The 24,580-nt window shown below is 34.7% G+C and overlaps 1 protein-coding gene across 1 annotated transcript in view; it reads left to right on the plus strand.

Annotated features, from left to right (window-relative positions):
* CFAP47 (cilia and flagella associated protein 47) overlaps positions 1–24,580 on the plus strand; it is a 343,082-nt gene that overhangs the window by 107,764 nt on the left and 210,738 nt on the right. The window contains exons 36-40 of the mRNA XM_056329101.1: positions 7,486–7,620; positions 8,155–8,267; positions 14,888–15,038; positions 15,949–16,037; positions 18,538–18,624. Coding sequence (XP_056185076.1) covers positions 7,486–7,620; positions 8,155–8,267; positions 14,888–15,038; positions 15,949–16,037; positions 18,538–18,624 — 575 coding nt within the window. The remainder of the gene's footprint in view (positions 1–7,485; positions 7,621–8,154; positions 8,268–14,887; positions 15,039–15,948; positions 16,038–18,537; positions 18,625–24,580) is intronic.

Below are 24,580 nucleotides of genomic sequence, written 5' to 3' on the forward strand. Positions count from 1 at the left end.
TTATTTGTAAGCAGTTACAAACTGTTTTCAGAGCAGTAGTACCAGAAATACTAAAGACTAAATACTAAAACAGGCTTTAGTAATAAACAGGTGATTGAAAATGTGGAGAGTTGGTTATGGGATTAACAACACAGAGCTGATGGTGTTATAAGAGTTAAATAACGTTATTTTCACAGTAAAACCAATCTACTAGCCCTTCAATTTCTTGTCCGGTTTTGATATAGTCCTAACTTGGAATATTTAGAATTTGAAGTATAATAATTTTGTCCAGTTTGTCAGCTTGAGCATTTTCTTTAACTAGGCAACGTTACAGCACAAGTGAAAAGATAACAGGCAAGCACCCAACCCTTCATCAGCTGTGAGAGGCTTTTTCATATTTTGAGAAACTTTGTTATGGATACAATTTAAGGCATAGATCTGTTAAACTTTATTAACTGCTATTGTTTGCTAACACAGAATTTTTTAAAGTAAATAATTTATATAGACTGTGTGAATTTCCTGCTGAATATTTTTATGAAGTACACTGATTTTTATTGTTTTTTAATTAGTTCCTACAGTAGTGGATTAATGTCAGAAATACAGTTTTATGAATTCAGCACAGGATAGAATAGAATAATGTTTTCTGAGGGAATAAGTTCTGATCTAAGTGGAAATGAGTAGAAGTAGGTGGTAAAAGAAAGTTAGGCTTCAACAGATAATCTACTCTGCATCTTTGCTATCTTCAATGTAAATGCAGGAAAGATGAACAGTAAAGGTGTGAAACCACAGCTATATTGGAATAACTTCTACAAATAGTTGTTACCATTCAATAGCCATTACTGAGATAAGCAAACGGATAACATCAGAATAATTTTCAGGTTTAAAGCTTTTGGCAGGTAAAAAACTTTTCTTTACATAGTAAGTGCATCCTAAAATTCCAACCTTAAAAAACAGTAGTGATGAAAATAAATAGAAGTATGAGATGAAGCTACAGTTACATGAGTGCATGAAGAGTATATGAAATGAACCTTAAGAATTATGAAGATAAGCACTATCTAAGAAATTATGGAGAGTAACAGGGATGCTTTAGATCAGTGCTCAGTGATGCACTCACTCTCTTGGAAGGTTAGAGAAGGAGCTGTGGTGGAGCTGCTGGAGTGGGATGCAGTGCTTGGCTGGGCACAGGGCAAGAAAAGAGGGGAAAGCAGTCAGTAACTCTTCCTGTCGTGCTCCACGGAGCCAATGATTTGCTGCCAGAGGAGCTTCAGTTCTGCATTTTCTATGGAATCTCCTATCTCTAGCTTAATAAAACAGAATGGAAATTAAGGAAACTTGGAGGTTGCCTAGTGAGATGTAATGCAAAATATATTTAATATGCATATATGTAAACAATGTGGTAAGTCTTGTCTGCTCTAATATATCTTGACAGGTTTCTCCTTCCTGTTGTATCAAACCAAACAAAAAATTGTATTTCTTATAGTACAAAGCATACAGAATAGCTTCATGCAGGACTATAGGCCTTATCCCAGACTCGGCCTGTCCTGGTCCTCAGGGGCCTGCCTGATGGCCGCAGCTGGGGCTGCCCTGGTACCGTACCCCCTGGCTTCTCTGCTCCTGGCTGCCCTCTGCTCTGCAGCTGTGTTATATTGCCTTTGGCTCCAGGCTCCCTGGCACAGAGGGAGCAGCTGGTCCTTGCTGTGCCCTGGCAACTATCTCTGCCTTTGGTTTCCCTTTCAAGTTTGATGAATTATAGCTTCACTGGCCTTTCTGGATTTGTTTTCTCCTACTAAATTGAGGATTCTTACATAGAAGACATGGAGCATCTCATTATAGCACAGCGCCTCATAGGCTGAAGGAGCCAGAGAAAACACTTCTGCTTTCATCTGTGAGAATTCTTTAATTTCTTCTTTCTTTAAAATACGATGGGGAAACTTATGATGAGCTTGTACACTGGATGGGAAAGAAAGATTATTCCTGCATTGGAAACTCTGTGTTGGTTTGACTCCATGTATTTCTGAATTAAGAATCCAGTTTATTCTAATTTTTTTTGGTTTGAACTACAGATTTTATTTTTTTTTCATCCATCTGTGACAACATAAGAACATCTTATTTTTCTCTCTTGTATGTCAAATGTGGGTTCATTCTTGGTAGCAGAAGAGAAGGAACCCTGTATTGATGACTTTTTAGGAACTGAAGAAAAAATATTAACTCTTTATTTACTACTTGGTGTCCTCTTAAATCTTTGAAAATAAAATTGTACTTTGTGTAGGGCTAGAATGCCGCAGGCTGGTGAAAATGCTGCAGTCTTCAAATACTCCAAATGCTTTGTATGATTGTATCTATTTAGAATATGTTCATTAAGGGAACTTGGCTTATAGCTCCATCTTTTCTTCCAGATTCTTTCTTATACTGAACATAACGTCAAAGGGAGAGCGTTTTCTTAGGCTACCTTTGCGGTTTTTACACAGAGTTAAGACAAGAGTGTGCATAGGCTTGGAAGAAAAAGAAATTAAGATTTCTAAGTAGACAGAAGTCATATGTGGATTAGGAAGTCTTGTGCTTGAGCCTGGGAAAATACTGAAGTGTATCTGTACTTACCATATAGTCATTTTCATTTAGTCATCAGCCTGTATTGGTGTCCTTTTGGCCCATGGTCTGAACCAGTAGGCTGATCTTAGGTTCTTATTTTGTATAAAAGTTTTTCTACGTGGAATATTTGCTTAAAGCTATTGAGGTTTTTTTACATTGTGTTGGAAGAGGGTGGCTCCAGGACAGTTTTGAATGTTTTCCCTTTATACTCTTTCTTCTCACAAAATTATTATGTCAAAGTGCAGCTTTTGCTAGCTGAAGAAAACTTGTCAGTTGCTGATCTATGAGTCATCAAGTAGAACCTGTTTGAGTGTGGAGCTATTCATACTTGCAATAAGCGATGCATCATTTTGCTTTCTTAGAACTCCTGCCTTAGGACTTAAATCTCAGCTGCTTTTCTTGGTCCTGTGTTTCAGGCAATAGATTTCAGCCAATATTGCATTTTAATAACATCAGAAAAGGAAGAAAACTCAATAAGCAATTTCTAATTAAAAAGAATTAATAAACTGTTTATGACAGGCTTGCTTCTGTATGTGAAGGATGATATAGAGAAGAATTTAAAATAATGACAGAGAGGTGTTTAACCATAGTTGATGAATCCTTAAGCCACTAATTTGCAGAAGCTGGGAAATCATGTAAATGGAAAGACCACTTTGTATTTGCCCAATTTCTTAGACTTTTTACTCAAGCAACTGCTCTGTTGGCAGAGGCAGAATAGTGGGATACCCAGTCTCTGATACTCCCAGGAGATCCATAAGCATTTAGATGGTGTGGGTCTTTACAGCTGCTTTTGTATTCTGACAAGGGACTTCCATGAAACTTTTTTACCATACCTGCAGAAGAAACTAATTAGAGGAACAAGGGCCTTTCTGCAAAATTTGAAGCCAGACTGGCTGTTGTATTCTGTTCTTTGGAATATATATTTACTTTTTCACAGTGTGTTGTACTGCATCTTGAGCTTTTAGTAATTAGGAAGTTGAATTGGCTGGTTTGTAGAAGCACTGCAACGTATGCTCTAGTATAAAACGTTAATTTGGAAATAAAAAATAACTCAGATAGCTAAGATGATAGATATGTTATACATATCTCTTGCAGCACTAAAGACAGTCCAGAAGAGGCAAAAAGGTTTTCTCCCTTTTTCAGCCCATCTGGCTAAGAAATATGTCTTTCCCCAAAGTCTCTTCATTAATATTTGGGAAACAGTAACTGTGGTTATCCAAAAATTTCTGATAATGAGAATGAAATTTTTACTTTTATTTCAAAGTTACTAGTGGGGATCCACTAGTTCTTCCCATGGAGTTGCTTTATTGAGTTGACTATTTTAAGCTTATTATCTCCCACTGATATTTGGGTTTTTTATTGCTAGAATTTTCTGTACTCAGAAATGACAAAAAAAGCCAACAACTGTCCAAAAACATTATTATAATAGCCCTCAAGAAATATGAGTGGAGCAAAAAGAAAAAAAGAACTTTAAATCCTATGTATATAGTTGACCATATTTTAGGAATACAATTAAGTAATATTTTTTTCAGATGTTTCAATAATCTAGATTTTTTTTTCCTAATATTGAAGAGGAAAATATAATCTGTAAATAATTTTATTAGATTTTAAAAAAATTGCTACATTTTCTTGTTATAATCTAAATGCGTAGCATTTTTACCATTCAATAAAATACAGAATTGGTTCATCTAGAAGCAGACATAAACTAAAGCAAAACATTGAGCAGGTGACTGAATAGCTCTTCTGCTTCCTTCACCCTACTACTTTAGAAACAGTATTAATTCCCTTGATTAATCTGCTGGAGTGTACTGAGGTTCTGGAATAGATGGTTCATTATGAAAATTGCCTCATAAGAATAAATGAAAAAAAGATTTAGAGTTTTTTTCACCTCTAATGCTCCATTTAGGCAGTAAACATCTAATCATGTTGAGGGCTAGAATATAGTTGATCATACAAATAAAATAAGGTGGGGGCTGAAAATGTGTTCTTGGGAAAAGCTGGTATACTGTAGTTCATGGGAAAAATATTAATGTATAGGAATAGTTGTTATACTCGGAGATCCTGGAAATTGTAATAGTATTGAAAATAAGTATTAAAATGAGACTTTACTGACAAAAGTATCAAAAGAAAATCAGGTTGATACAAATTTATCCTCATAGTTTACTATTAAAAGGTTTTGGTGCTAAAAAGGTACAGTGATAATAAAATATAGCCATGAACAAGATGTGTTATCTGGAGTGATTTTTGTTATTTGATAAAAAGAGCAAAGTTTTAGAAATATTTCCCCAAGGTGGTTGTGACAAAAACCTGGGCTCCTTATTCAATATAGTTAAATTAATAGCACATTTTATTAGATGGACTGTATTAATTTAATTTTAATTTTTTATTAATCTGACCTCTTAAAAAGTGTCACATTACCATTTTTATTGCTTTCTTAACATACCCAGAAAAAGTAACAAGACTTCCACTGGAGTATCTATTCTCTCTCCATGTTACCACAGCTGGAGTCATCTGGCAAGTTTCAATTAAAATTGCCCTACTCTCATAAGGGATCTCACAGTATCACTGTATACTCTTCTACCACGAGTTTTTTGTAACTAATAAGTTGCAGACTTGCTGATTTTTCAGGATATGTTACAAGACCTTCCTTATAAATCTGTGCTTGAGAGAAGTAGGTAAGTGCAGAGAAGCAGCAAATTGTATACTGGGTTTAGTGATAGCTTGCTAGTCTTCAATCAGCAAATATGTGCTTACAATGTGCACGAGAGATTGTTGTACATATGAAAGCTGTGCTTATGCAGCAGTCATTGGTGTGACTATCACTCATCTGGAGATATCTGTGTGCTGGTACCAACTCAGCTGTGACTTCCTGATGCACAATGTGGGCTAACGTTGTGAGTGGGAGTTTTTCTTACTTGCAGTAGTTTTTGGAGGATGGATGATGGTGAACATTGAAAACACACTGTTAATTCTGTGCAACTCCTGATTTCCCTTTTTGCCTACAAACTACAGAGATTTTTTTTCTAGACCTTTATCTACCAATATGCCTGTGGTGTATGCAATTATGGAACAGATTCAGGTCCCCTATACTATACTTAATTCTAAATAAAACTGATTGTCTAAATAAAACTGGGTATGTATTGCTCTTCATTCCTCTTCAGATAAACAAATAAAGCATGCCATTTCAGGTGCAACTTTGCTTTATTTTGCCATTTTGTTTGTTAGGATAGTGTAAAAATAGTGTAGTCCTTGATATCCTAAGTATGCATGTGCTACAAAAGAATGTTAAATCATTTGAGACTTGTTTGTTCAAGTCCTTAGAAATGGATGAAAAACTTTCAATAATTGCTGACTAGAGAAAGCTCTTTTTCCATATTGCTAATGTATTTGGATATGAAGTATCTCCTAGAGGCTGTTGAGTTCCTGGTGAACTTAAAAATTAGTACAGCTGTTTCACAACATAGTCTTGGGATATAAAAGTATCTCGTACCTGGTTTCTTGCTGTGTCACATGACCCTGCAGATCTAACAGGCATTGAGTTTATGTATGTAGAATGCTTCTAAGTAATGTATAGATCAATATTAAAATAAATAAAAATGTGCTTTGTCTATTCTTTAAGTAGTTTACATGTAAATTCATGTGAAGAAGGAGGCTTCATTCTAGAGTGATGGTGTGAGGTTACCTGTAGTCATGTGCAACTCATCCAAGTTGCTTAGGGACGGTGGCAGTGGTAATCAGCAACAGAACAATAGATTTTTGTATTTATTTATTTTTTGCTTGAGAATTGGGCAAACTTTTTCCTGTAAGGTGAGAGGATTTAGAATGGTAGTAGCTTTCTAGGAATTAGGCAAATGAGTGTCCGAAATATTGTTGTATTGAATGACTCTCAGTAATATAATGGATCCAAATAAAATGTCTTGAATGAACAGAGCACCTTTTAATGGGATGACATGTTAATGCAGTGGTTTACTGCTTAAATCTATTCCCAAGTGTGTGTATTTTTTCAGTATGACTTGATATTTAGTTTAGGAGAGAAATTAACTGCAGTTATAAAAGTTTATTTAGTATATAATAGACAATTTTATTACAATAACATTATATTATAAGTTACTAAGCATTAAGTTTTAACATAGTTAATTAGTTTGATTTAGGAGGTACAGAATCTTATCTGTTTAAACCTGTATCCAGATCTTTCCTGCCTGTGTTTGTGGGAAGCTACATAGATCATTAAGTCTCTTTATTATTTGATTACCCTTCTGCAAAGTTCAAGTATTTCATGGCAGAGTTTCTACCTCTCTCTTTTCAGTGACTTGCCGAATTGCTGAGGACTAAAGCTTTGACATGTTTTGCAGTTGGCATTTCAACTCAGTTCTGTAAATCAAATATTTAAGATGCAGTAATACTTGCTACCTTTAGTAAAGCACTTTGGCATCTGCAATAAAAATAACTGTACATTTATGAGTTGGATGGTGATGATATCTTCATAAATGGTTGCAAAACTCTATCTAGGAGTATTTGGGAAATTATTTCGCATAGTAAACCAAGATTTTAAAAGATTTTTTTAAAAAGATAATGAAGACATATGCTTTTCCAATTAGTGAACTTTACTTGCTTTTTTTGTTATGCTTCATTTTAATAAAATGAACATCTCTTTCTGCTGAACTGTGGGAAAAATGGTTTGCTTTAATTTTTAGCCTAGGTTTATTGCTAAAGCATGTCAATGGTCTTCAAGAATTAGATTTTTCATATTATTCTGAGTTATGGCCCTAATCCAATTATTAAAAGCTAGATGCAAAATATTTGTATAATAAGAAATACCTTAAACTTTTTTGTTCTTCATCTTCATATCTCTAAATTGTACAGTTAAAATTTTAACTGTGTATGTGGTTATTTTTTCTTTTGTGCTTTCAATATTAGGCTGCTGATATCTGTGATCCAAACCCAGTCATGATGCTTATTCTGTGTGTCTACCTATATGAAAGTCTCCCTCACTACTTACCCAAGAACACTATAGAATTTACAGGTGCTCTCCATGCCACTGTTGTTAAACAGGTACTGGTACCATTGAACTTAGATTTGTAGCACTACAAGGTTAGAACACTGTATCTCCATATGTGTTTATACTATGTATATGGTATAACAAAGAATAAGTAGGTTTCATGTCATTTCGCTACCAAATACAGAAGATTGGAAGCATGGATCATCTTATTATTTTTCTCTTCAGGCTTGGGATCTTGAATTCTGCTGCTGTTTTTTTTCCCTGTGCTTGTAAGCACAGAAAGAAAATATCTACAAATCAGACAAATCTGAGCTCAAAAATAGGAATAATAAGAGATTAACAGGCATGGGAGTTCAGTGTACACTGCAAAAAAAGTACTCAGAAAAACTGATGTTGGATAATCTGTGGGAAGTCTATACTCTTTAGGAAGGAAAATGATATACCTAGTTATTTGAAGTACTTTCTTATTTTGTGATATCCTTAATTTGTACTTTGGAATTTAGCTGCATTATATGCTTTTTATACCCTAAATATTGGGGGAAAAAAAAAAAAAAAGGCTGATTTTGTTGTTGTTGTTGTTGTGATAGGTGTGTCTGAAAAACCCAAGCAGCAAAACTTTGATGTACAACACCATTCTTGTAGGAAGAGATGCTGATGATTTCTCATTACCTAAAGGAAACACTATCACCATTGCCCCTAAGTAAGTAATGATTTTTTTTTTTTAGCGTTATTATTAAGTCTAGCATTATGGAAATATGAACCTACTAATTTAATAGTGATGGAACACTAGGAATATGTTCAACTACAAACAGGGCAAAATTAGTCAGTATAAAGATCAAGCTTTTTCTCCTTAACCTAGAACAAATCCAGAGTAATTTATCAGTGGGACACTTGTATTTTAGCTCAATAGTGCTTTAAGAGCAGAGTACAAGCCTTCAGATCATTACAGGAGTCATTCAATAAATATTTTTGTCCTAATGGATTGAAAGCTTTAATTTTCGGTTTGGATCTGCTGTTTTTACTTTCTTTTTTTTTGCCAAACTGAAGTTAAAATATCTCCTCTGAACTTGATTTGTATTCCTTACATCAATGCATCATGGAAGCATAAGCAGGTAAAAACTCTTTCTTCTAAGATTTCATTGTTTGTGTCTTATTCTTAATTGAAGCATGGCTGGGAATTTAAGAGGCCATGACACAGGTTTGATAGTAGTGTTGGACTGCTTCTTTGTGCTCCCATCCTCTTTCTCTACCAAGATGAAAACTGTTGCAACTGCAGTGTAGTTATTTCTCTGTCTTACATTTCTGAAAGCCATCTATGGATTCTGGAGAGATCTAATTTTGGGAAAACGTTAGGTTGTTAACATTTTTGGTAGTAGAAATAATCCTGGTGATTTCCATCATTCTCTTTTTGTTCACTAAATATGTTTTGCTCTTTCTGTGCTATGTGGTTTTATGACTAGATACAGGAATTTCACTATCTATGCTTAACTAGTGAAGACAAGGGACATAGCAGTGGCTATGGCTGTTAGTTAAGAGTTTTTAAGTTTAGACCACAAGTCTATTTAAGATATTCCTTTGCAGATAAAATGGATTAGAGATAGTAAAAAGGAAAACAAAGGTCAAGTTTTGTATAAAAATAACTGTGGAGAAGAAAAAATTCAAATATATGTTGTCAAATTCAAGAAGACTCGACATAAATACAGTGCTCTTTAAGGATGATCAATATTTCAGTATTAAATGACATGCCTACTGTAAATATATGCAAAAGGGACAACAAGCAATGCTATGTTTTCAGCAAGCTGTGCGGCTGATTTAATTCCATTTTCTTTGCACTTACTTCAAATAAGTATTAACATAAAAATGTAATCTTTGGAAATATCATGTGTTTTCTGAAAGGTCATTACCATGGCTGGTTTTCATTTCACATTTAACCCCCCACCTCCCAAACCAAGATACAAGTAAATTTGTACAACCTTGTCATTGAGCTGCTTGGCATTGTAAACAGCAACAAACAGTTGAAAAAATACAGAGAAATAAAAGCTTGTGGAAATGCCAGTCATCCACTGGTGACCTCTGCAGAGTTTATCATAATGTAATTTGTAATCTTGGTCGCTAAATGAAAAATAGGTTCTTTGTCATTAATAGCTTTCTTAATATTCTGATGGAAGTGTTTGAGAACACCAGTGGGGTGGTTGGGAGTCTTACAGGAGCTTTATATTAAATCATAATATCACAAGTGAGTTTGGAAGTGGTAGTAACATGAATAATAAACCAACACCTCTGTTTAGTGGATTGTGTGTAGGCTTATTGCCATTAGTGCTGACTTAAATTCAGTTGTATAAGGTGAAGAAAAAAGGTAGAGGATTTGTAGGAGAGAATGTTCTGCTTCCTTTCGAAAGGATGCCTTCAGAGAAACTCAGAAATGAGGTGGGCTTGTAACGGACTTTGGCCTAAATAAAAACTGAGGGAGAATTTTCAGTATATTCAGTAAGAGGTTTGATGTGAATTAGTAAAACTTAATGGAGTTGTTTTTTGACAGGAATGTTAACATCACTGACTATAACCTGTTTAGGAATAAAAGAAGTTCAAAATAGCTGGAAAAAGGAACTTCACATTAAACTTATTTGTACTACTTTTAGAGGTAAATAACCCATAACTATGAGATTGGAGGCAGATGAATCAATGTGTTAAAAACCACTGAAAATTAGGAAAGCCTACTTCTTATATCGGAGAACAGGAGTTATACTTTAAAAACAGGAGTTATACTTTAAAAAACTGAGTATCTGTAATCATTCAGACAACTTAAGGTCAGGTATCTCTGCAGACTTGTTCCCATGAGTTGAAACTGTTCTTTATGAATCTATGAATATTATATATAAATATGGATATGCCTTCACCACTAGTTCATCTTTCACTGCAAGCTAGCTTGATGCTAGCCAGCTTCACCCCACCCCCCACCCCCTGAAACAACAGGTACTTTAGATAAAAGTAATAAACGAGAAGCAGTTAAAAATAACAGCTGTTGCCTTGTGAAGACCTACTGCAGGGCTCCAGTCAAGTTGTAAAGCTTGTTTTGCTGAAGTTTCAGAGTAAAAGGTCAAGGGAAATATTAGCAGTTTAGAGAAAATTCACTCATGAGAGTTCGGGCAATTACAACTGACAAGATGAACCATAGCCTTGACAGGGAGGCTAAAGAAACTGAAACTTGTCAGTCTTCTGTCTGGAAAGCTGGAAGACTTTTAAGAGATATCATGCATACAGACCTGTCTCTAATTATCCACCAAACAGAAATATTCCTATATTTAGAAGTAACTATAATTGGATTTAAGATGACTGTGAGTCGTTATAATTACTAATGAGGAATAAGTGTGACTGACTAATCCTGTTGGACCTACTGGGTGAGCACGTTTGGCACAGAGGTTTTTGTAGATGGAGGCCCAGTTCAAAAGAGCTGTGTATGCTTTCCAGGAGAGGTGAACTACAGGAAACTGGTAAGCTAAACAGATCAGGGAAAAAAATGAGCAGAAAGGCAAAGGATAATGAAGAGAAGTTACTGAAATATATTAGAAAGCGGTGATGCAGCATTAGCTTAGAGATGCCAACAATTTTACACTAATAATAAGAAGAGGCAGGAACATGTAATGTATGTATGTCTGTGTTTTCAAAGAATTAGGACAATGTACGCTGTGGTCCATTACTAGCTGGAGAAAGTCATAAATGGCTGTGGTGGGTTAAACTTGGCCAGCTGCCAGACACCCACCCATACACTCTTTCACTCCCTTTCCTCAACTGGACAGGGCAGAAAAAAATTGCTGAAATGGTTTGTGGGTTGACATAGACAGGGAGACTCCTTACCAGTGACCAACACAGACAAACCAAGTTTGACTTAGAGGAACTTGTTTTAATAATTTTCAATTAAAATAGACTTTTTTAGTGAGAAACAAAGATAAAAATTAAAACATCATTTCATCTCTTCCCCACACGCTTCTCCTAGTCTGTTCTAGAGTTCTCTGCCTTCTTCCCCAGCCACTCTGAATTGCACAGAGGGTAAGTGGGGAGCAGGTGGCTGCAGTCACTTCATAACAGTTCCTCTCTGGAACAAGATTATAGAGTTGAATTTTCCCTTACTTTGCATTGACATTGACACAAGCAAAGAGTGAAAAAAATTAAGCAACTTTTTGTTTTCCCTGATGCTAGCTTTGCCACAGAAGACAAGTTCACAATTAAGTCAGATTTCTCTGCTGTTGCAGGAGGCAGAGGGCAAAGATCAGGCAGAATGTTCCATAAATTCCATTTCCCTGTCATTCCTCTTGATGACAAGAGCAGAGCAGACTCCTATAAACTTGATCCTTAAAGTGGCTTTGGGAGTGGATGTCTCCAGCAGTATACTTCTCTGGGACTCTGCAGTCTCAGGATGCATTTTCCAGGATGTTTTGAATGGCAGAGCAACTTAGGAGTCTCAGACTCTGGGGGACTTAGTAGCTCTTCACTGTCAAAAATGGTAATGTCTTGAGGCTCTGCAGCAGCAACATGAAAGCCGTAAGAGCCAGGTTTTCAGAACTTCCAGGATTTCATCATTGTTTCTCAGAACTGAAGTCCTAAGGCTTTTGGCATGAGGAAGATCTCTGGGCAATATCATACTCCTTTATCCTGGGTGTTAAGCCTAGAGGTCTTGCTGCATTAATTCTATTACCTGTAGTCACCCTTTCTGCAGTTTAGTGAGGTTTTTCCAGTTCTGCTGTATCCTTTTTGAGGTAAAGAGGTGCAAACAATAATTAAGGTTTGAGCACTTTGGATGGTATCTGGTGACCTAATAGTGCTCTATGTTGTTGTCTGTTGCTTTTCTAATTATTCCTAACACTTCATTTACTTTACTGGATGTTTCCCAGAACTGTGCTGATGTTTTCATGAAACCATCTGTTGCAAATCCCAAGTTCTCAATGATGAGTTATAATGTCTTGGAGGCCGTAATTTTGTGTAAATGCAGAACTGCTTTCCCTGTGTACATCTCTTTACAACTATGTACACTGAATTTCCTTGTCATTTTGCTGTTTCATAAGGTCTTGCAATCTTTGCACTTCAATCTTTGTGCTTACAACCTGGAGCAACTTGAAACACCAGTAAACTTCCTTACTTTCCAGGTATCACAGACCCTTGAGGACTCCAGTAATGGCCTTCCTACTAAGTAAAAAGTGTTAGTTCCTACATTATGTTTCTTGTCTTCTTTCCTTGCTTCTTTCCTGTTTGATAGTTTCCTTGTAAGTCTATAACAAAAGGACTATGTTATAATTAGATGAATTAAATCACCCTTGATCATGCTTTTGTACTCCTTTAATGAACTCCCATAGGTTTATAAGGCAGGACTACATTTTACATGTGTTGACTCCTGCCAGCTAGATGTCATTTATGGAGATCTTGTTTATAGTAGATATTGTATATACTGATCCTGTTCTTTTATTCTTTATAATTATTGCTAGTACATTGCATGATATAGATTTGAGGCTTAAAGGTCTGTTAGTCTCCTGATCTTCCCCAAATTTTAAGATATTGGTGTTCTATTTATCACCATCCAGTTCTTAGGTCCCAAGGTAGTTTCAAATAAGAATGCTATGGATATACCTTTGTGGTGCTTTTTTTCCCCCTGCTTCATAATAAGAATGAGATAAAGGACCTCCCAGAAACTTCCCTTGACAGCAGCTGTCATCCAGGGACAAATCCTGCCACTGCTCCCATCAAAATAAACTTAAGAGAATTTCTGCCATAGTTGTGATTGCTCAACTTACATGACAAGATGTTTGCATTGAGTTGAAATAATAACAGGTACTTGAAAAAGTAGCTGTTATTATGAAAGTCGTGAACGAAATGTAAATTAACATGATTCTGTTCGAGACATGGTATGCTGATTGCTATTACACTACTTCACCACTTACTTGTGTAACTGTATACACATACAATACATAACAGGCATATTTTACATACCTGTGTTAGTTGATTGTCTCTGCTTTAGAAATTCCCAGTTGGCAGAAGACCAATAAATCACACATAGTTTTCCTCTGCAATCTATTTTAATTCTCTTTCAGGCTGCACAGTTCCTATTAATTGGTTAATGGGGAAGGCTAATTTGGGTTGGGGAGAAGCTTCCTTTTGACTTCAGTCTGAGATAGTCTGCTGTCTCTTCCAAAAAGACAAGTAACAAATCTGCAGTTTAGAAATATAACCTTTTCCTATATTTTAAGAATTCCTTTGAAGTATTATTTAAGTAATTGCAGCTTGAGTAAATTAAGAGATGCCAAGGTTTTCCTATAGCTTATTTTATCTCTGCCATCTCTTTCATACATGTTGGGGGGTAAATTTTAAAGTTTCTTTAACTACACAAAATGACATTACAATAAAAGTATAAAATAGCCAGCTGACCTTTTGGTATGTATTTTGAGATATTATACTTGCAGCTCCAAAAATATAGCTCTTTCTGTTGAGAGAGACCTCTCTCTACTCTGGTCATATGTGTAGAAAGGAAATTCTACTGTTCTTTTGCTTTTGGAACAATCCTACACACTGATTTTTCTTACCTTCATGCCACGTTGAGATACTAATCTCAAAATCAAAGAGTGATTTTGAGAGCTTCAAAATGTGAGCTTCAGCCAGTCAACTTTTCTTATTGTTTTTGCTTAGTTACACAACTAATGCAAATCAAGTCTAAACTTCACTTTTATTTAGTCTAAACTCTTATTCCATGTGGTCTCCCCTTTTCCATTTTCCCATTAGAGAACTGAGCTGTTGCCTCTATAAAGAGAGCTTTGGTTTTTCCACCTAATTACTTATCTTTACTAATTATTCTGGAGGGTTTTTTTACTAATTTCTTTCTTAATCTTCAATGAAGATTTGATTAAGAACATCTGGATCTGCCTCACAACATGCATAACAAGATGTCTGACTGTTTAACTCACAAAAACCTATTCAAATAGGGTAGCATAAAGTAAATCAGTTGTTAACTTAGGGTTATGCTATAAAGAGAACTTCCTGTGCTAGTGTGCGTGTAAGAAAAATTAAGCTACATACTGAGTTTATAAAAAGCAATAAGGACTCAATATTGTTCTTTTTCTATCTATATAGTTCTTTTAATAGAATGTTTTAAGGTGCTTTTAGGCAGAAGATTGAGCTACAACAAACTATTTCAGAAGAAACAAATTACTTTCTTCTCTAGCCACCTTCCCTTACAATGACTCTAGAATGTGCTCCTGAAGTGACATCTCTGAGTAATTTCTGAATCGCAATTTTGTGCCTGCCTAATTAAGTTATTATTGTTGTTGTTATTCCTAGGAGGCAAACAAGTATAAATGTGGAATTCACCAGTCGTTTTCTGCATCCTGCTGAAGCAGTGTTACTACTGATCTCAAAGATTGTGGGTGGAATAGGTGGTGCCACAATGACATTCTCTCTGAAAGCTGAAGTCAAGCATATTGAGCCTGCTGTAAGTTTATGGGTGTATGATTAATACTGTCACAAAAACATTTTTAATCTGTACATTGTATCAAACAAGTGAATAAAAGTGTGAGTTACCATCAGCATTAGCTTTTGACCTATGAATTTTCAGGTTTCCAATATTAGCCTATGTACTTGCAGAGAAAAGCCTGAAGGAATATCTAAGACCCCAAAGGATATAAATCACGCTTAGATCCTGAGTAAATTAAGGAAGTTGTAGTGATTGCTTTGAAAATAAATCTGGAGCCCCTTCAGCATATGAGTGCTTTTGGAAATTCCATTGTGGAGACAGTGATATGCTTCGTCCTAGTTATTTCAGTTGTCAGATGTAGACGGGCAATAAACTTTTGTTAATGTTGCGAGGTTATTTGTCCTTTTTGTCTTTAGAAATTCTGTAGATTTAAAATATATCCCAGAAATAGAGCAGAGATAGGCATGTGTTCCAGCATTTGTTATCAAACATTCATTGAGCAGATCTGGATACATCCTCTTCTGAACTTAGATGGTGTTTATGTGATTGTCGCTGTGTCTCTGTCTCTCTCTTTTAACATGACACTCTTCCATAGCAATAGACAAAGAAGGTTAGGGCAAGAGAAAAAAAAAAAAAAAAGAGGACATGTAAAGATAAGAAGGAAAAAAGATGATAGCTTGATTCTTGGCCCTGTGCTGTCGTTTGGAAGACCATTTAGAATGTGGTGCATGTTTAAAAAGAAATAGGCTTTAACTGTTCTTTGCTGGCAACAAAACCTATCATTTAAAGTATGTTAATTTTGTAGTCACCAATGGTCAAACATATGGTTTTACTCTTCTTTGTAATATTTTCCTATTTGTTTATGTATTATACATGAATGTAGTTTTGCAACTTTTTCATGTTGATACAAATTTTTGTTCTGTTTTAGGATATATTAAAATGCAGATCTCCATGCTATGAGCTGAAGAAAGTTATCCTAAGTGTTACTAATCCCTTCAGAACTGATGGCATATTCAGGTAGACAATGCTGTAAAGACAAATCATTAATAATCAATCTGTTTTATCAACTCTTTTCCATAACTTTCTTCTTCTCCTTGAACATCTAAAACCTTGAGATTAACTTATAGGAATTTACTTTACCAAAATTGTTACAAGCACTATGAAGTGGAAGCTTATCATAATGAATAAAGAAGATAAGTAAACCTTAATTGAAATCCGTCTCAATGTAAGCAATAAAGCTAGAGCTTTAATCAAATAGAGTTCATGAACCTTGCTTGTATTTTTGTGTTTGGCTGAGGTCCAGCATAATTCTAAAGAGAAACAAACCATGTTAATAGTTGGTTATTTTTTCCTGAATCTGCTTTATCCTGCTGTTTAAATTATTAAGCATGCAAAATTAAAAAACACATGCTTTTGCCTTGGGGCTTGCATCACTATCAGTTAATCTAATTTTTCATTTGTATTCATCATGGATGTAACAACTGCAAATTTATAAAGGTTGCTTTCATTAATATAAATGAAATATAGTTCTGTGCCACTTTAAAATCTGTTTGTGATCTGACTCCATGTTTTGTCTTCAGTCTATACAGCTAACTATTGGTTCATGTCATTCATTTATTTACAAGAACCATTTTCCATAGCATTTTTAACTTGTTTTACTGATTTGTTTAATATATGTGTTGCACAGGCTGCAAATTAAATTTCTCTTTCCCCACAGAATGAGTTTGGTCTAGAAACTGGTAACAGAATTGTTTTCACTGCTCCAGCAATGTGCTGTGGTGTGAGCCTTGTATATGGGAATTATATGAGTGTACTTAGCTTTTGATGTTTTTGAAAGTCCTTGAGGTGGTCAGTGAGGCTGCCTGCAATCAGGTCTATCATGTGGGTAACTCTCTTGGAAAGAATAGATTAAAGGTGATTAGGTAATTTAGTTTCATGTATATAATTAGAAAGCTACTTGACAAATACTTGTAATTATCAATTTGAGCAACATTTGAATTAGTAATCTAGAATAAAAGATTATTTGTATCACATTTCCAGTCTTTTGAACCATCTAGCGTTCCATCAGGGGGTGCATTGCTTAACTGCAAATAGCACTAGGAAACACACTTGTGATACCAAGGAAGTAGCTCCTTTATAGAAAACTGGGCTGAAAATCTTAAAATTAGGTATATAATGTGGTAATATTTAAGAAAAGGACAAAGTAAAATTATGAACACATCTTTGTACTCATATCAAATATGTAGCAAATGTCACATACAGAATTTACAGCTTTTGGAAGTACTCTAAATGAATCCTTGCCTAGCATTTGGCTATTTCTTAATGTTACCCATTCTATCAACTACATAACCTATTCTGGTTTTCACAGTTCCTAGCCTTTAATAGTCATGTATAAATAAATATTTTAAAGATTACTGAATGTTTGTACTTCATTAAGAAAAAATACTCAAATACTTTTAAAATTATCCATTACATTTCTTTGTGAAATACTGTAGCTATTTCTCTCCTGAGAACAGGAAAGTATTTCTATAAGATACTATAATAAGGAATGATCATTATTATTTTGTTAAATAGCAGATTCAACACTTGAGCAGAGAATCAACTAATTCTTATGTAAATTGCAATGACTATTGAAAATTTTAAATTCAGATTCACAGCTAGTGCTAAGCTAGTTGACATTGGCTTCTGTTATTTTTACTATGAACCCTGTAATCTTCCTTCTGTTTTTACTGACATCTAAGAGTGCAGAGAAAATGCAGAACTGTAGTTTAAAATGAATGAATTATGTGTGCTGGTGCCATGTAACAGAAATGGAATATCCAATACCTGGAATGGAAATAACATGTCCACAATAAAAGGAGGGAAGATCAGAATCTTCTAGGAAAGACTAAAGTGAAGCAGTTGCTTCTGGTTTGTCAGGGAAATCATATTTTACTCTATCTTAAAAGATTCATTATTTACAAAAACAAAATAAAATTAACTGAGCTTTCTACCTTAAAATGTAAATGAACCTATTATTCAATAATTTAATTTAGTACAGATTATAGTATAAGTTGTATTTAATAAAATTATTTCCAATTAAAATATGTATATAATTTGCCTTAATATTGAAATGTGCATAATTCTTCTGTTTTTCAATTTCTCATTTTCTAAAATTTTTTGAAAAATAATTGGTCTGCATCTCATGACATGGCTGTGGACTGGGCCTACAGTTACAAATCAGGCTGTGGTTTACAATGTTTCCTAATAACCCTTCAATAAGTGTCTCAGAATTTTGCACACTTACATGAGCTTTAAAATTTGCAAGGTCTAAATTGCGCAAAACATTTTAAGTTATTAAATAAAGAAGAATTAATAAATTGAATAAGCATTTTTAAAAATCTGTTAAAAATTATAGTATATATAAATATCTCCAGTTGAAAATAATAAGCTTCTTTACCAAGCCTTCTTTTAAAAGTTAGAATAAGCTGAATTTTGTCTTAAAATGCAGTGATTATGTGTATTTGCCATACTCCAGGGTCATTTTGCTGGAATCCACAAGTTACTCAATGAAGCCAGAGCAAGTATATCAAGCCAGGCAAGTAAAGCAAGAGCAAACATTCAGGTAAGTTCTAAATGGCAATTGCTTATTATAATAGGTTGAATTATACAATTCTGTTAGCATTAGGTCTTTGTGTATACCTGTTGTAAAGAGCTATAGGTAAGGACATGGAAATATCGTAGAATTATGTAACATTGAAAAAATACTTTACAGTTAACTTAGTGGAAAAAAGATAAATAAGGTGTAAAAATTTTCTGAATTTCTTCTTGAACTTTGTATTCCAAGTAGTTTCTTTTGTCAAGGAAAGAGTTAAGTTTTAAGAACACTTGTATTTACTTACAGATAGGATAAAGAAAAAAACCGAGATCTAAAAGGCTCCATTGTGTCTCTGTGTAATACAGGTTATGAGATACAGCATTAATACATGTTCATTCAGAAAATATGGTTTAGAAATACACTATCAGGAGTCATCACAATTCTGATTAATATTTGATATATTAGAAATTTATCTATACTAATCTATCTATGCTATACCACCTTTTTTGGACAGCTCCTGTTTTACTTCCTATCTTACTCTTTGTTCTGAGATCACAAACTGTCCCACAGAATGTGAAAAGTGGCAAGTATCTTAGATGTGAGTTTTGTGTTCAAAGATCTCAGTATTTTCAGTAAGTAGTTCTTTGTGTCCTTTCTCTCTCTCATAAAACATTTGCTTGCTTCTGTCTTCTAAAATTCATTGATGAAGTTGCCGCTCTGTGGACTTAAGATTTCCCCACGGTGTCTGGCAATTATTATTTTTCTTTTTGCCTCAGTAATATATAAAATCTGGAACTGGAAGGGACTAAAAAGATTACCTAGTGACTTCTGCTCCAAATACAGGAAGCAAAGTAATTTGCCTTTTCTGAGAATTTCTTGGATGGAAAACAGAGTTATCGTCTTGTTTGGACCCTGGACTGAAGAGTAAAGGCACACCATAGCACATGTATAGCTATGATATGATGATGTATGTGGACTACCTATGTTGATTGCATAGGTGATTTTGCTTTTGATCTTGATTTTTGGCATACCTCATAACATGGCAAGCCCAGCCTCTTTGTGGTATTATGTAGGAAAAGGTAACTGACAACTGAGAGAAGATAGCTACTGAACTGTTTCTTGCTGGTGCACAAGTATGGAAGTGGATGGGAACTAAAAGACCTTTAGGGTCCCTTCCAATCCAAGCTTCTGTGACTCTGTGATTCCAATTAGTAGTACAAAGTTGAACCAGTTAGACTAAACCATAGCAAGAATGAATTGGAAGTATTCACACTTGCTTTTGTCTTAACCAGATATTTTGTACTAAGCAATTGAGAGGTACCTTCCTGAACTAACCCTTTGCTGCTGTAACTCACTCCTGCAAAAATTTTTGTTCATTTAATGCACAGTAAAATAACCTTGCTTTGAAAGGGACAAGTTGTGCTTGCAACAACAACAATAACCAGCCAACCAAAACCCCAAAAACAAAATCAAAAACTCCAAACCCTAAACAAATGAGAGGCAGTTTGTGAATTTGTTTGGTCGCCCCCTCCCGCCCCGCTTAAACTGATTCACATATAATACCTGAGTTATCAGACTTAGAGACATGGTTCATGTTGTGATATAAAGTGCTTAGCCTTACAACTTGACTGCTGATCCTTTGCCATTTTGTCTACACAGCACATGCATAAACTTGTTGCTGAAGCTTGTCTTGCGTTCTTCAGTGATATTTTTCATACAGTAGACTTTGGTGTTAATACAGAGTGGAATGATTGGTGCGTAAGTTGTGCTAGGACGCTACTGTGGGTTTAATACCATAGGATCATAGAATCATTTGGGTCAGAAGAAACCTTTAAAGATCATTTAGTTTCAAACTCCTGCCATGGGCAGGGACATCTTCCACTGGATCAGGTTGCTGACAGCCCCATCCAACCTGACCTTGAACATTTCCAGTGATGGGGCCTCCACAGCTTCTCTGAGCTACCTGTTCCAGTGCCTCACCACCCACAGAGTAAAGAATTTCTTTATATCTAAGTTTTAGTTTAAAACTGCTACCCCTTGTCCTATCACTACAGGCCCTGGTAAAAAAATCCTGCTCTATTTTTTTACGCTCGCTCTTTAATGCTGAAAGGCCACAATAGGGTCTTCCTGTAGCCTTCTCTTCTCCAGGCGGAACAACCCCAAATCTCTCAGCCTGTCTTCATAAGAGAAGTGTTCCATTCCTTTGATCATGGCACTCCTGTCGACCAGCTCTAGCAGGTCCATGTCTTTCTTGTGCTGGGGACTCCAGAGCTGGATGCAGTACTCCAGCTGGGGTCTCACCAGAGCAGAGGGAGACAATCACTTCCCTTGACTTGCTGGCCATGCTTCTTTTTATGCAGCCAAGGAGATGATTTGTTTTCTGGGCTGTGAGCCCACATTTCTGGTTCATAGCTAATTTTTCATTCACCAGCACCCTCAAGTCCACCTCCAAAGGGCTGATTTCAAGCCATTCATCCCCCAGCCTATGCTGATGCTGGGGATTTGCCCAATTCAGGTGCAGCAAACAGTCTGTATAGACTTATTTTATAGCAGCTTTAAGCTATTTTGTCTAATCCATTTCCTTATTTCTCTGTATATTGAAAGGGGATGTACTGAGCTAGACTGTGAGTATAACCATGCTTCTTGTACCCTCCAGATCTTAACTACATTCCTTTTGTTCTTATTATTGAATGAGATGCCATTTCTTTTTGTTACAGAAGAATGAGACACAATGTTCATGTCTTCCACAATACAGTTGTATTTCCCTTTCCTTTCACTTATCTGCAGATGCTTTGTCCATTGGGGTGAGAAAAAATTTCTAGAGGGAGATGTTCAATACCGTGTCAGATGTGCAATGAGTTTCTCTGTCATTCAACTCTGAAAATAGGACTTATTGATGTATAGTTCAGCTCAGTGAAGAAATGTGTTGTAGTTTGTATGTTCTCAATGTGTAACGTATTGCCATGTAATATGCTTATTATGGTTTTTTTTTTCACAAAGCTTTTGAGTAATTTGTTAATTTTACAGTGAATCTTCTGCTGTAGTCTCTGTTTTTGCAATCATGACTTTGCAGTCATGCATTGAAAGAGATGATGTTTTATATAAAATTTGTATTTTTATATTTTTATGTGAGATACTTACTTGTAAGTACAGAATAAATATTTTTTTGTACTCGCATACCTCAGAGATAATTTTCCTTTCTGAAAACTGACCTTTAAGTATAGGTATTAGAATGAGTCTCCAGGGTAATATATTCTGAGAATTTTAGGAGTCCATTTATTTAAGGTTGTGATTTTTCCTTAGCCCACTAAGATTAACTATTTATTTTGAGAGACCCAATAACTATCAAATGCTGTATGTAATAATTGTTTGCTATAGCTGGTTCATCAAATTTTATTGTTAGGGGAGAATGACTTTTATGTGTGAATAATATTAAAACTGAGTCTACAGCTGAAACTTGCAATATTTTTTTTGAGAGATATTACAGTGTAGTTTTCAGCATCTATGAGCTCTGTGCTTGTAAATTAAACAGAACTGTCCTTCCATAAATGTAACTGCACAGTTTAAACTCCTGTCAACAATGGTAGGAATTCTTTGTGAAGAAGGATAGAAAAAGATATAAATAAATTCATATAAAGGAAATATGATCATAAGCAGCACAGTTTGCTTTGGGGGAATGGGAATAAGCAAAGATTTTGTTGTAAGTTGTTTTTTCAAGTGTATCTGTTCTTTTCAAATACACTTGAGAAGCAACAGAATGGTGTTTAACTTAAGATTCATCCCTTTCACTGCTTTCTCAGACAAACCCTTGATTGCATTAGGTTCCTTGTGAATGATTAACTGCACTGACAGCAAATATAGATCATTCCTGCAGCCTTGGTGTAAAAGAGGTACAGAGGGACAAGCTTTGCTGTTTGTGGACTTTCTCATCCTTTCTTTTCAGGGCTATAAACTTCTGGAAATGAACCTTGTACACGAGCTAAGTTAACTGAAACAAGAAGAGAATTATTTTTAGTAGAAATTGCTCAAAGAGCTTTTATGAGATTTGATTCTTCCTAGCATGATCATGAACTACATATTAACATGGGGATTTTACATCCTTAATTCCTCATTATGCGGTATAAATTCACCAAATACTTCCTCAAAGAGCCAAGAGTAAAACTAGCCTTTGTACAGAAAATTGAAAATTATGTTTATATTATGTGACAAGAAATGTTGTAAACCATGTGTACAAAAGTAAATGTCAAGTGTTTGGATATGTTTGAGTTTTTTAAATAATAATTCACATGGAGAAAAAAAAAAGAGGAAAAAATCTAAGGAATATTTTAGAGAAAAAATATTTTAGGTAATTAATTTCCACTCCAATATTAAAAAGGCAATGATTTTGAGAATGGCAAATGCAAGATGCCAAATTCAGTCTGATTGGAAATCAGCACTGTAAGAGAAATTGTTTACACCAGGTAGAGATAGTATCAACATCAGCCCCCTACTTTTAGCCATGGAATGGCTAATGTTGCGCATTTTCTTAATTGTGCTGTTTCCTCGAAGAAAAAATCATGGTTTACAACTTTTAAATAATTTGTGTACTATTGATTTGTTTTAGTTTGCGAATCCTGGGTATACAGAGTTATGGGATTTCAGTGGGATTTTTCTGATGGCTTAAATCTGGATCTTGCACTTGTTGGATTGAATTTGGATGACTTAACAGTCATTACGGTTAGTGTGAAAATCAGCTTTACTGATTTAATTTGTTAAAAAAAAGGAATGTCTTGTCTTAAATAACAAAAGAAGTGCATTTCCTATTAAATTTCTTAAATACATTGCTGTCCTGTTCTTGGTTAGGTTAGGTAACATTGAATAAATTCACCCTGCTTTTATAATAAGATCTGTTGTGATGTGGTTTTTTTACTCTTACAATGTGGCTGTCTGACTTAAAAAATCTAGACAGTCAGACAAACAAATAGGAACTTGCATGATATTTTTAGGCTTGTGTTTACAAAATTAGAACTGTATTTAAAAATCTATAGGGAAAACATGCAGGAAGCTGTCTTTGAATTTGTTATATATTTATAATAAATTCTAGATTAAAACATGTATCTGTCCCTTGTGTGTTATAAAGACTCATGAATACCAGGGAGAAAGATGTAAAATTAATTCACTGTATTGACTACTGTATACGCCATCATTTCAAATCCCGGTGCACACTGAAATTATTTAAGTACCTTAGAGACTTTACCAAAATGCATGTAATTTGAAGTGAAATACTGTCTTGAATAATAGAAGTATTTATTTCAAATACTTAAATTAGAAAGTTGCATTTAATGATAAGCTTTTCTAAATTTTTTAGAGAAAGTTTTACAGTTGCAGTGTAGTAGTACAAAAGCCGAAACATTACTGGTTTACATTCCAAATAGAAACTGTGAGACATCTTTTAAAGCTAATGTGTCATACTGCATAGAAGTTATTCAAATGGGTGACTTGAAGATTAGAAAATCTAGTATTCATAACTGTTAATATTCTATATGGTAACTAAAGTCTCTGCATTTATGGATATATATAAATATAAAAAATAAGGTAAAAATATATCTTATTAATGCTCTATTGACTTTATTCTCTAAGAAGGGTTAAATACAAGAATTTATAAAGCAATGAGCCTCTCATTTCATTTACTATCGAAAAAGCGGGCTTCCAAGTGATGAGCTTCTTGTGCACTTCCAGTCAAGATCCATAGTTTGCTTTCTCTTTATTTGCAAAAATACAATTTATTAAGTGGACAAAGAAGAAAAAAAGGAATAATTAATTGCAACCACAATATGTTAAAATTTAAAATAAGATTCTTTAAAGTAAGATTCCCCACAGGTAAAATTTTCAAATTTAGATGGTGAAATACTAACGTCTCTGAAATCAGAAATCTGCAGTTGCACTGAACAATAAATAACAACCACAGAAATAAAACCATTAACATTTTAATCAGAAAAACTGA

This window comes from Falco biarmicus, chromosome 2 (assembly GCF_023638135.1).
Source record: "Falco biarmicus isolate bFalBia1 chromosome 2, bFalBia1.pri, whole genome shotgun sequence".
Classification (NCBI taxonomy): Eukaryota; Metazoa; Chordata; class Aves; order Falconiformes; family Falconidae; genus Falco; species Falco biarmicus.